The sequence below is a fragment of the Pogona vitticeps genome, chromosome 1 (genome assembly GCF_051106095.1).
Source record: "Pogona vitticeps strain Pit_001003342236 chromosome 1, PviZW2.1, whole genome shotgun sequence".
NCBI lineage: Eukaryota > Metazoa > Chordata > Lepidosauria > Squamata > Agamidae > Pogona > Pogona vitticeps.
In genome coordinates this window covers 91393315-91407185 of record NC_135783.1, presented here as the reverse complement: position 1 = coordinate 91407185, position 13871 = coordinate 91393315, and the positions used below count along the sequence as shown (strand labels likewise).

Sequence of the window (13871 nt, the reverse complement as noted above, 5' to 3'; positions counted from 1 at the left end):
TGCAGAAAGTCAGGTCCTTCCAGGAAAATCAGTAACACAAAAGCCAGTCCCAGAGTCTACTATTATAATTAAATAGTGGTGCCAAGAAAATTGTATGAGGCAAAAAAGGCTGCTTTTTAAAAGGTGGAACACCTGTCCAAGTTTTTTAAAAATTAAAACCTCTGACAAAACAGAAGCTCAGGTCACCCAGTTTGTGAACCAGTGAGTCCCCAGGTTACTGCAAGAAGTCCAGCCGCCACGTTGTCAGCCTGGTGGCATCCCTTTCGCAGATTGCCTTGCACTTGGGGAGGTGGTGTCAGGAGTGTGGGAGGGATCCAGCCAATAATGAAGAGGCTGCCCTGGGTGGGAGGGGATGAGTCTTCCCTGGCAGAGCAGAAGGCAAAAGGTTCTACTCTGGTCAGCCAGGAAGGCATAAATAGAGGTCACTGGATAGAGTTCTGGCAGTCTACTGTTTGTCATCTCAACTGAAGAGGGGATCTCTCTAGAAATCCCAGACTGGCATAAAAAATAGCAGCCATGGAAGCATTGGCAAGGTCTGCTAGACTCTGCCAGGGGCAATAGCCACCCAGAGGGAACCAATGAACTCACAACAGCAGTGAGTGACTCAACCCAGCACATTACTCCACCAGAGCACCCAAAGTCCATTAGCCCCCATTGGTACTTCCAGAAATGACTCGACTATTGACACTTCTCGGGCTTCTCTCCAGGAAAAGATTAAAGTTCTCTTTGCAGGGCTGGGGAAACTCTGGTCCTTGGGATGTTCCTAGACTACAGCTTCCACAATGACAGCCGGGGCTGATGGGGGCTGAGGTTCCAATGGCATCTGTTTCCCATCCCATGCCTTATGGTCCTCACAAGCACTGCTTTGCAGTGCAATGCATAAAGTATGTGTGTGTGTGTGGGGGGGGGAATGAGAACTTAAACAATACCATTTTCACATAGCTTACACGCAGCTCTCCTGAGGTGAGGGTTCAAGACTCACTCTAGTAGAAAGACACTTGTTTCTGCCAAGTAACCAAATGAAAGGGGCAGAACACACAACGAGAGAAGCCAGAGATGCATATTGATAGTCTCTTCTTAGGTTATAGGGCTGCCAGGTATCAGAACAACAGCTAAAGTCTCAGGAATGGTTATGTTCTTCTGGATCTCTAGGTGGGGGGAATAATTCAAAGTGATCAGTGCTAGACAGAAGGAAGTTTGACCACTGTGTCAGATACCTTTAAAGACCCGCTACCCACTGCCACCCATTCCTATCTGATGCCAAGGCTCACTGCCTCAATGGAAAGGTGTTCTTATGTGTGTTGAACTTCTGGGTCTTCTATTTTTATGTGTCACCAGCACTACTGTACAATTAAATAGATGAGAAAAATTTTGCCCATTAATAGGCAACATTGCGAGCATATGGAGCATCCAGCATCAAGCCTTCCATAGTACACGTTGAGGGGCATAGACATACACTGACACAGGTATGGCACTTCCTATTCTCCTTTGCATTCCAAAAATTATGTCAGTGCAAAAGCCTTGTTTTCTTAGGTTCACTTTGGTTCTGCTAACCCCACTCTATTGCCTATTAAGTGATTTCCCTAGGCTTCCCTAGGGTTCCATCTTGTTCAAGAGGTGAGATGTTGTTTCCTTCCACATTACAATCCTGGAATTCTCGGCTCATCCTTGGATGATGTTCTGAAAAATCTTTGATTTTAATTTAGGAGGGACAGGATGAGAGTCAAAGAGCAGACACACAGTTGACTCTTTCAGTCTTTCACTATTAGTTGCTACCTCTCACTATATGTCACTGGGTGTAGTGCCTGCTACCCTGTTTCCCTGATATTGAGACCTAACCTGAAAATAAGCCCTAGTATGATTTTTCAGGATGCTCGTAATATAAGCCCTACCCCAAAAATAAGCCCCAGTTAAGTGAAACCCTGCCCTCCACCATTGTGCAGCAAACAGAAGAAGATTACATGACTGTATTTGAATAAAGGTAGATTGTTGTATGTGAAAAAAATAAATAAAACATCACCTGAAAATAAGCCCTAATGCAATTTTGGACCAAAAATTAAAATAAGACCCTGTCTTATTTTCAGGGGAACACAGTAGGTAATTAATTTTATCCATAGGGGTTGGCTTCAGGCATCCAGTAATGATTCTTCAGCTTTCATTGGGTACTGCATATATTTGTTTTGTATGGGCTGAATTGTAACACACCAGATTGTGCATTTGCTTGCAGAGTGGCATAGGGCCTGGCCTCTAGTTCTTAGTGTTTGTGGTTGTGTGCCCCAACTGTTTCCTAACAGCTTTCGAAGAGACCTTTTGTTTTGTATTCTGGCAGCATATCTTATGGGCCAGTGTACAATCCGAAGTAACACCTATGTATTTGTGAGGTTGGTAGGTTTAGATTTAAGTTGATTACTGTCATAGGGGACATGGGAGGAGTCTTCCTGAAGAATGTCAACACATTTGGCCATTCCCTGGGCAACAACAGCACCTATTGGCTGATCCCTTCAGTTGGCTCAGATCCCAAGCTTGCTTGCTTTTTAAAGGTAAGTCTATGACCCTTAGATAGGATGAGGTAAAAAGTAAAACATGCAGCCACTGTTCTGGGAAATTGTTTTTGAAGAAATGAACCTTTCTTAAAGCTATCAACTGTATGATAAGTCTTACAGATAAGTCTTACAAATTTATAAATTGAAGACTCATCCTTTCCCATTTCAAGGGTGATTTTTGCAATTTTGGGAAAGCCTTGTTTCAACTAATTTGCGGACAGCTGCCATCTGTTTTCGGAAATCTGTCTGCAAACTGTGTATAGACAGAAAGGAAATATCTTTGATATAATGCCTTTTACTGGTTTTTAAGGGAAAAAAGTTACATTCCATGTGCTTTTCTGCAGGTTTCTGAAAGGTTAGCTGGGAGTTTGGTGCTACCATGTGAAAGAGAGGAGTTGCAATAAAGAAAGAGAGAAAGGAAGGAGGAAGATAAATTGTAAGAGGCTAATGCTTGTTGTTATTATGAAGCTTGTCAAGCTTATGGTTGTTGTGAATCTTCGATTTTTGAAAGGAGGTTTTAGATAATAGCAGTGTCCTCTTGAAAGGACTAATTCAGTGTTATTCGTCATAACAGCATGGTGTGGCCCGCTAAAGTGCTTACTGGGATACATGTCATACTTGCTTAAATAGGTCTTACCTGTCGGTAAATGCTATGTGATGCTGATTTTTATTTATCAGGAAGCAGAAATTGGAATGATTACTTTCTGTGACTACAACTCCCAGAATCCCTCAGCCAACACAGTCACTTACTATTCTGCTTGAGGGATTATTAACATTGTAGTCCAAAACAGAACTTTCCCAACCTCTGCTATGGATATCATATCTTAAAACAATCTAGTCCATAACATCTGGATAAACAGCAGCCACTGGGGTATGAAGGTTTAGAAAAAGATTTATATTAAGAAGAAGTAAAACGTTATGGGTGTGTTACATTGGACTGGCTGTTGTTTTGATATCTGTACCATGTTTCCCTGAAAATAAGACAGGGTCTTATATTAATTTTTGCTCCAAAAAACGCATTAGGGCTTATTTTCAGGGGGTGTTTTATTTTTTTCCATGTACAACAATGTACAGTACATGCATTCAAATACAGTCATGCAATCTTCTTCTGGTTGCTGCACAATGCTGCACAATGTTGGAGCATGGGGTTTCACTTAACTAGGGCTTATTTTTGGGTAGGGCTTATACTACGAGCATCCTGAATAACTATACTAGGGCTTATTTTCAGGTTAGGTCTTATTTTGGGGGAAACAGGGTATGTGTTTACTACACAAAAGAACAGCTTCCAGAGTTTTCACAGGAATGGATACATCAAGCGGAGCTCAACACCCAAGTTTCCTATGGCACCTTAAAGACTAGCAAATCTTATCTGATACAGTGTTTTGTGAACCATACAGCTCACCTTGCCAAATGCAGAAAGATCTGTCTCATTGTACAGAGACAGATCTGTACAGCAAAGTTTTTGCTGCTGTTCCACCCTGTAGACCAAGAGCAGAGCCTCTCAGCGTTACACATTTTCATTCTCTTGTTGTGTGTGTCTACTCAAAGTAAGTGCCATTTATTTCAATATTTCTTACACACAGGGGAAAATAGAAAGAGAAGAGAAGAGAAAAGAGAACAATGGGTAATTTGGTCAAGTTCTTTACATAACAATTTTTTGTACACAACAATGTCATGCATATATTTGTAAATAACCTTTGACTTTTCTTGTAGCAGGAAAAAGCATCTCAGAACTATGTGAAATATATTAACTGGAAAAGTCACTTTTTGAACAATGTAAGGTAAGCTTTTGTTCTTCTGGATTCTTTGGCTTAGAAGGAATAAAAGGGATATGTCAAAGCATTCCCCATGATGCTTTTAATACAGAGTGGTTGGAAAGTCAAATATTTTATAGCCCACTATAAAATAGCTCTTTATCTTTACTCAAGTCTTTCTGGGGTGTTGCATTTAACCAAGCTGGGAAACTGCCGATAAAAGAACTGTTTGCAGATCAGGCATCAGGCAATAAATAAGATCAATTTCCCATGCTGTCTAAAATAACATTTCCTTATCATTGTTTAAACCTTTTGCTCTTTGTGCAGCCTGCTAATGTCTTAACCAAAGGAAGTTAAGAGATTGTCGTTTCGGACCCCCCCCTCCCGCCACCCACCACCACCACCACCACCACCACACCAGCCGTGGAACATCCACCTGTGTTTATCTTTTTATCAGGATGTAAAGGTATAAAAGAGTTCACACTTCTTAAACTCATGTAGTGGATCCAAGCCAGCACCTTCTCTCCTCTGGAGGAGGCCGCTTAGGAAAATGCAAGTCTTCTACATCGTGTTCATTTTGTTTCCCCTTTACAGTTCCAGAACCCCCGCATGCCCACGGAGATGCAGTTGTGACCTGCCAAGGCGAGTGCAGTGCTACAGAGTTGGAGAAATGCCTAAGGAGATTGCTTCAACTACTAGGAGGATTTACATCAGCCACAGCAAGATCAAAATGCTCCAGGTAGGACAATCTCTCCCCCTGCACCTGAGGGACAATCAGATTATTATCTATTTTGCAGTTCTTGTTGTCATTTTTTAAAAAATAAATCTTTCGGCCAGAGGGAGCATAAAAGGAGGAGCGAGAACTATCTCTATAGGACTTAACATTTTTAGCAAATCAGGAGCTGTGTTGTTTTCCCATTCAGAAGCTCACTTTAAGGTTGCAGTCCTAAAATTCCTTGCACAGCAAATCCAGGAATATTCAACACACACTGACTTCTCCCTGGGTGACAATGTTCAGCTTTAAAACATTCAAAACACAACATACCATCTTTTATTTGATCCAACTGAAAACTGAACTGAAAATTGAACTGAAAAATAGGAGAAGGGAGAAGGAAAAGCAGGAAGGGGATTTTTTTTTTCTTTGCGAGGGGAGGGCAGTAGAAGACCAGCTTGAAAACAAGGTCCATATGTACAGCCTGACACTGGGTGTGTTTATATGGTAAGAAGTTTCAGTAACATCAGAGAGACTATGAATATGACATGTGTAGCTATGGGTCTCTGCCGCAAGGGTGTAGGGGCATTTGACCCTCTCCTCTAAACCTAAATGTATTACTTTATTTATATATAAAGTAAGTTTATTTACTTTATATATAAGCACGCACACACACAGAGGGGGCCACTGTGTTGTAGCAATTGATGCATACCATGTACACAACTTATATGAACTACCACTATACAGATTCCACACATGCCAGGAAAATTCTGTGGACACCCTGGTATGTAGCCTTGTTGGGCAAAAGCAGCTGCATAAGGCTTATGCCATATTTGCTAGCCCTCAAGCCTTTGTGAACGGGATGCAAAATTGATTCCTGGTGCAAGTGTATGCATGTATGTACACACACACACTAGTAATTTTAAGAGTGAAAACAACACCTAGAATCCGTCTTAGTCTCAATTTTGTCATATAATCATTATTAAATAACTGGCCAAATTGTCAGATATATTTATATTGATAAGCTTGGCTTTGCACTGGATGTCATTGTTTCATCGTTTTATGCCATCTGTGCCTGATGAAGAGTTTTGTGAAATTCAAAAGCCTGACTTATTTGAAACTTTCTACTGACCCAGCAATGATATGGCTGACCTCAGCCTGGATTTTGCTTCTGTGAATTGATCCTAGTCACATGGCTATTTTTAGTGTATGTATTGTTTAATCTATTTGTTCATTGTTTTAATGTCATGAACAAATACTTCTAGGAAACATTGTTTCCTTTGTTGAATTCCCTTTATATGCAGTGTACTGTATCTCAGCACTGGATTAACTATTATAGTCTATAGTTTATTGCTGTGCATCAAGACTGCTGTTACAGGGCAAAACCTTACCACGAAGTCAGTCAATCTGCTGTGCCACATTTGTGTTTATTCTGCAATCAACCTTTTTAGGATGAATGTAGAATTTCATTATACCGATAAGCCTTATTCTACAAGTAAGCAGTGTTGTAATTGTTGTCTAACTATATATGCACACTAGATTAGAACAGCACTGTGACACCCCTTCAGCTGCCCTGGCTTCATCCTACAGCAATCCTGACATTTGAAGGTTGGTGAGGCATTTATGTAAGAACTCTCGTGCAGTCCCACAAACTGTAGGTCAAGAGCCTATTCAACCGACTAATCCCAGGAATCTGTAATGTGGTGACATGGCAGCTAGAGTGATCTCAAGTTGTTCACTACGGTATGTAGTGAAAATATATTAAAGAGCCTGATCATAAATATGGAGCCAGTTCCACAGTTCAGGAGCCAGTTCTACAGTGATAAATGTTCCTGCTAAGTGTGTTTGCCATGTCAGCCTTAATGATACTTTCAATTACTCTGTTTTAATAACAACTGAGGAGGGAAAAAACTGTGGAGCAATAGAGGTGATGGTAACTATATAGCAGTTCCTGAGGTAATCTCCATTGTCATGGAAATGAAGGGTCTTGGCTGCCATATTGGATTCAAGCACTTTACAAGGGATGGATCAAAGACGAGGAATCTTTGTGTCTCCGGATGCTTTGGTCTGAGATCCCCATCAGCCCCATGTAGTGTGGCCAATGACAAAGAATTTGGGGAGCAAGAGTTTAAAAAAGAGAGGCTCCAAGTTTCCCTGGATACCCAGTGTAATGTAGTGGATAGAGTGATGGACCAGGACTCAGGAGGCCTACTAAAGCCCTACTAAGGTAGCTATAAGTCAGTTCTGACTTGATGGAACATAACGTAACGTAGCATGTTTTCCTTGCTTCCTTGATGGGCTGGGTACCTGGTTGCGGAGCCAGAGGTCAACAGTTTGATTCCCTGCTTTGCCTTCAGAGAGAGGCTGGGCAAGCTACATTGTCCCAGTTTCCCATTTCCATCTAAATTGACTGTCAAAAACAATAGGCATGGTAACCACTTCTGAGTATCTTGAAAACCCTGGATAGGGTAGCCACAAGTCAGAATTGACTTGATGGCTTGTTTTTTAAAAAAGTTCTCCTACCTCCCACATTAAACTCTGTAACATATGGAGTAATATCTAAATTTAAAATCTCTTAATGTGCACAAAATAACACAACTGCATCTTTACATTATTTCCTATCAACCACATCTATTTTGTTTCATCAAGTTGCCTCAATGCCCCTTTTCAAGCAAAGGTTCCTGAGGCCATTAGTGCAATCCTGTACATATCCATTAAGACGAAGGTCCTGTGCAGTCCTTTCTGGCATGATCCCAAGGAAGCGGACACAACATTGCAATGTCCAAGTCTGTTGTCAGGACTACTGGGCTTTCCACATTCGGAATTAAACAGCACTCCTTCCTTTATTCTCTTTGTGCTCCTGCAGATCAAATCACGTGATTTTTTTTAGATCTCAAAATGCACATCTGCTGTGAATGATTCCTGGTTCCAAACAATCTGTACATGTACGTGTACAATGTGTACCTGTGCCTATGCCCATATAGCACAATCTGGAGTCATTATGCCCTGATAGAGCTTGGGTCCACTCCCCACCCCCACCCCCGAATGTGTATTTGACAGAAAGCTGTAGCCAGTCCTGGTTCTCTGACAAGTATAAAACTCCTTGATTGATACATGAGGAAAGATTGGTAGATGAATTTATTTAAGTAGTTCTAATATATGAGACAAACCAGTAAATCTTCCTCCACAAAGACACCACTGTTTGCACATTAGTATAAAATGTAACCACAGTTTCAAGGACGAGAAAAATGGTATTTGCCTGTCATGACCAGAAAGAAAAATGGAGGTTCTTTATCACCATAATTGCCTCTTTTGTCAAGTACTGGCCTGACAGCAGTAGTGGCACAAATCTGAAGAGTGCCTTTCCAAGAACAATAATTCCTTGTTCCATCTATTTAAAACATCTGGAACAAGAATCTAACAATGAGCTTAAGAGTTTGATCACTCTTCTCATGTTTCTTTGTGACGCAAACATAAGGTGATGGCAACATGTTGTTATATCCATTATAGAAACAGAAAATGGGAGGATCCAACGATGGCCCTACCTTGAGTAAACCCATTAAAATCCATTGGTCAAGTTACTTGGCCAGGATTATGTTCAGTCAAGCTGCTCATACAGTGACTGAAGCATGAGCAATTTGACCATCCAGGACCTCCTTGTGCAAACCTAAGTGGGCAGTTTGTAACCAAGACCTCTGATTAAATGCAGGCAAGCAGGACATCCCATGTTACTGCACTGATGGTATTTTACACTCACCAGTGTTTAATACTGAGCTAAACAGGGCTGTTGAGGACAGGACATTTTGGAGATCACTCATTCATAGGGTTGCTGTAAGTTGGAGATGATTTGAGAGCACATCACAACAACAACAACAACAACAACAACAACAACAACAACAACAACAACAACAACAACAGTGTTTAATAGGAGTCTAGCCTTAAAAAGCCCATTAATTTCAATGTATCTATTCAAGGAGGACACTTGCTGATATTACTCCAATCTCTGAATAATTTATGACTCCCATAATTTTACATGTTATATTAGTAAGTCCCACTGGGTTTAATGTTTATGAATATTAGGGACTAGGTCTAATTGTGGTCCTAACTACAGTGGACCATTGTTTTTGAATTGATTAAACATATTCACATAAGCACCAGTAAGTCAATAAGTCTATTCTATTTGGGAACAACAATTTTATTCAAGTCTAGGTAAACCACCATTGTAAAATTGTTTTCAGGTTTAAATATTGTCTTTCAATTATGTAAGCTGCCTTGGGTCATTATAATAGATAAATATTTATTTATTTATAAATATTTTATATATAAATATTTTATATAGGTTACAAGCAAGATTCACAACAGCAACTACAAAGGTTTTTTTCCCTTTTTCCTTGACTAATTCTTTGACACAGTTATTTCTCTATACATGAGTTTAAATTAGCACATGCTAATTTAACACAAAAAGGGTCCTCCTTTTCTGTGAAGAATGTCTGTCTTTTTTGGTGATGTCTGTCCTTCTTTTTGGCAAGGGAGCTGTAGCTGCTACTCAGATTTGCACTATAGCAGTGCTTGTGATGGCACCTCCAGGTTATATTCTTCTTTAAATTCAGATGTGCTTAGAATTAGTCCCAAAACAAACTAGCCAGTGCAGCAATTTGTAACACCACACAACAAAGATATAACACATTGGGTACATTCGTTTGTTCTTTTTCTTGTTCTTATCTTTGTTGGTTCATTGTTCTATTAGTAATCCTACATTTCCTTCTGCCATTAAGTGAAATACTTATAAAATTATTGCATATGTAAAGACTAGAACTCACTGAAAAAAGGTGATCTTTCATCTGAGTAGAAACACAGTTGAGATGCCTAGCTGCAGTGTTATTCTTGAAAGAGAAAAAAACATATAATTTACTTAAGAGTAAATGGACTTGTGTCTAGTTGTGCTGGCCACGTGACCATGGAAACTGTCTTCAGACAAAACGCTGGCTCTATGGCTTTGAAACGGGGATGAGCATCGCGCCCTCGAGTCGGACATGACTGGACTAAATATCAAGGGAAACCTTTACCTAAATGCACTTGGGTAAATTCTGCTGGTTGTACCTTTGCTGTCAACAATGCATCCAGGTGCATGTTTACTTTGAAGTAAATATGAATCAGTTGAAAGTTACGTTGTGTCTTGGACTGCCTTAAAAAGCATTGTTTATTCAGTGCTGAACCTCTAGAGGGCCCCAGCATGCCATGGAACATCCATAAAATCTGGTTTGGCTGGATTCTGCTCACACAGCTTGATGCTCTTGCATAACTGCTCCCCCCCCCCCCCCAAGAATAGATGGTGTTCCTGATTATTTCTGTTCCTTCTGTAGAGCTGTTAATGAGATGATCCTTTACTGAATTAGTTGCCATGGCTTTTGTCCTTCAGGTCACTGATGTTCTCGGGATGTCTTACCTTGAAGAATTTGTCCTGACCTGCAGTGGGACAGAATCGGTGGAGAACAACACTTTCAAAGCTTTGGGTGCCTTAAGAATTCTGGAACTCTGGAAAAACAAACTAAGACATGTACCAAGCTCACTCCCACCAAGCCTTGAAGTACTGAAACTTGGAGATAATTTAATAAGCATTCTCCATGAATCTGATTTTGAAGGTTTAAAAAACTTAAGGGTCCTTGATATACAAAGCAATTTGATTTTGACTCTTTCATTTATTACTCTTTCCTCTCTTAGCAGTTTACAGAGTTTGACTTTGGATGGAAATGATATGGAATCTGTGTTTGGATCATCCCATCTCCCCAGTCTAAAGCATCTGAGCATGGAGAATAACAAGTTGCCCTCTTTCCCAGCAAGCTTTTTCACATCTCTGCACAATTTACTATTTCTAAATTTAAATGGCAATTTCTTGACTGACACCCCCCCAGATCTACCTAAATCTTTACTGTCATTAAAGTTAGAGAGAAATCAGCTCAAGATGCTGAGAGCTGGAGACGTGAAACAACTGGCAAACTTGTCAGAGCTCTGCTTGTCTGAAAATCAGATTTCCTCAGTTGATGGTGTACAGTATCTTTCTAGCTTAACTAGACTGGAGCTGGCTGGGAACAAACTCCAAGCAATACCACTCAGATTGCCAGCTACGTTGCAGAAAATTGATTGTAGCAATAACCTTATCAGGCAGATTACAGCACAAGAGTTCCGGAATCTACAAGAACTCAAACATTTGTTCCTTGATAACAATACTGTTGCCACATTTGAGGATGGAGCCCTGCAGAAATGCACACTACTGTCTAATCTAGCGCTTGAACAAAATCTACTTAGTTCTATTCCATTAAGGTAAGCAACCGGGACAGAAAAACAACTGGACACCAGCACCCCATTTTAACTATATTCCTTGGTTAGGATGTTGACCAAAGACTAGCGATATTGCTCATACTACAAATCAAAAGTCACTGTGTAGCTACTACACAATAGAAGTTTTGTGTAAAGAGAAGAGCCACTCCTGGGAAGTTATCAATGGAAGACAATGCTATCTGAACCCTTGTAGAATTCCATGAATGAGGCAAGGTGATTTCACAATAAAAGCTATGCATCCTGTGCTCAGCATCTACTTACATTCCATGAGCCTTTATCTTTGGGCTGCAATTAGCAGTAGTATCAAAGCTCTGCTCAGCTGTGACATTCACTGGGTGACTTTGGGCAGTCACCACCTTTTACTTTAAGCAATCACAGGATTGTTGCAATAGTAAAATGACTGTGGCAAGGAATTGCATGCATTGAGCCATGAACCTTAGGCTTCATAGCACAACAGTGGAATATATTAATGGAGAGCAGTTCCAAAGAGTTCAAAATGTAGACAGTAAATGCTCAGTTTATTTCACAGAGGCATCAGGAGAGCTGAGTGTAGTATTGTATCTGGTTTCTAAAGCAACCAAACAGAACTCCCAGTGTTCAAATCTTCTTCAAAATCAAAACCACTCAATGCTAGGCCACCCTTTCTAGAGAAGGGTCCTGATAAGCCCTGGCTCAAACTATCCTCTAGTTTCCTTTTAGAACAAGAAGTCACATTGGAATCTCTGTTGACTAGGCAGCTAGGTGGCATTGTGCATGTTAGATTTCTCATTCTAGTGACAAGAGTTTTTGTGAGGGCAACTGAAACTGAGGTTGTAAAATATGGCATGCTTCAGGAGGCTGCACAAATGATAAAAACAATAACTTTCATTTTGTTTTTCTCTCCTTTATCCTTTTTCCCTTGTTTTTTTTTTCACCTCAGCCTCCCACATACATTAGCTAGATTGGATCTGAAAGGAAACAGTATACAACGAATTCAAGAGCAAGAATTGTCCAATTTAAGGCACCTGCAGGTTTTAAATCTACGGAACAACAAGATCTCCAGCCTGGATTACAGTCTCTTGAAGTACTTGCCCCGTCTTAGGTACCTGTATCTGGATGGGAACCCGTGGAATTGCACCTGCGACCTCCTCAGAACCAGAAGGGCGCTCATGGCAAAAGGCACAGAGGTCAAGGGAGGACAGTGTACCTCCCCAACAGAAAGCCAGGGTGAGGCCTGGATGTCATCCCGAAGGATTCTGCGTGTGTGTGCACACCACAATCTGTATGCGGCTGACGTGGGGGAAGAAAATGGAAAGAAATCAAATGTTGATGAAACCTTCAGTGTCAGAGGAAACACAGATGATTATTATGACTATGAAATAGACTGAGCACATCCTCCTGATTGCTTTTGATGGTCAATCCAGTTCTCTCCAAGGCAATCTCTGAGACTTTTCAGTTCAATCTTATGCAGCCAAATGTCTCTAAATGTACCGTGTTTTCCCAAAAATAATACAGGGTCTTATATTAATTTTTGGTCCAAAAACACATTAGGGCTTATTTTCAGGGGATTTTTTAAATGTACAACAATCTACTGTACATTTATTCAGATACAGTCATGTCATCTTCTTCTGGTTGCTGCACAGTGGTGGAGGGTGGGGGTTCACTTAACTGGGGCTTATTTTGGGGGGTAGGGCTTATATTACGAGCATCCTGAAAAATGATACTAGGGCTTATTTTCAGGTTAGGTCTTATTTTCGAGGGGAAAGGGTATTAAATGCAATGAGATCAGGTGCATCTAGGATCAGGCTATCGCCCCCTTTCCAGCTCATTAGGTTGGGACAATTCTAGCTTTGTGCTAGCAATAGTAAGATAACATTACTAGTATATAGGTATGGGGGTATCTGATGCAAACTTTATAAAAGTTAGTCTTAAAGGTGGGATCCTTTCTTGCCCTGTGACCGACTAATGTATCTCCTCCTTTAGGAATTTGCCTACAAATTGTATGTAAACCCAGTATTAGTAGCTAAGCATGGAGGTGGCTGGGAATATTTTTGCAATCATAAAGTGTTTAATTAGAAATCACTTTGCTATGAATTAAACATGAGGTATCACGGATGCAAATACATAGAACACTATTAGTGCTCAAATTTTCACTTGCTCATGTATTAACAATCTCTCAGAGAAAGTGGACTGTAATCCATGAAAGCTCACTCCAAAATAAATTCGGTAGTCTCAATAAATCTGTGCCACGCTGGTTTCTGTCCTGTTATGCATGCCGAAACAAGACTTAGCACATCTATAGCTTTTAAAACTTTTCTGAATGTAGAGGACAAAATAGACCATGTTCTTTCTTGACGGGATCTCCGAAACTTTGAATATGATCTCCTACTCAATGTTTACAAATCAGATAAAAGTAGAAAAAATGACAAAACGGGGGGGCGTGTTGGTTTGATATAAAGAAACAGGTATTTTTTTAAAAAGCAAGCCAGAGACACGAAGAGCACAAATCCATGCACTGATTGTTAGGCGAAGACGCACAGCCCC

The 13871-nt window shown here is 40.4% G+C and overlaps 1 protein-coding gene and 1 long non-coding RNA gene across 2 annotated transcripts; both read left to right on the top strand.

Moving 5' to 3' along the window:
* The first annotated feature begins 4126 nt into the window (after window positions 1-4126).
* On the top strand, window positions 4127-4710 carry LOC144586474 (uncharacterized). Its single transcript, XR_013541321.1, has 3 exons — window positions 4127-4167; window positions 4257-4324; window positions 4625-4710. It is a non-coding gene; the product is annotated as an uncharacterized LOC144586474 (long non-coding RNA).
* Window positions 4711-4811: 101 nt separating this feature from the next.
* Window positions 4812-13730, top strand: LOC110083603 (nephrocan). The gene is made up of 3 exons (XM_020802161.3): window positions 4812-5036; window positions 10429-11330; window positions 12268-13730. Exons 1-3 carry the CDS (start codon window positions 4848-4850, stop codon window positions 12713-12715), a joined length of 1539 nt encoding a protein of 512 aa, XP_020657820.3. The 5' UTR covers window positions 4812-4847; the 3' UTR covers window positions 12716-13730.
* Window positions 13731-13871: the final 141 nt, after the last annotated feature.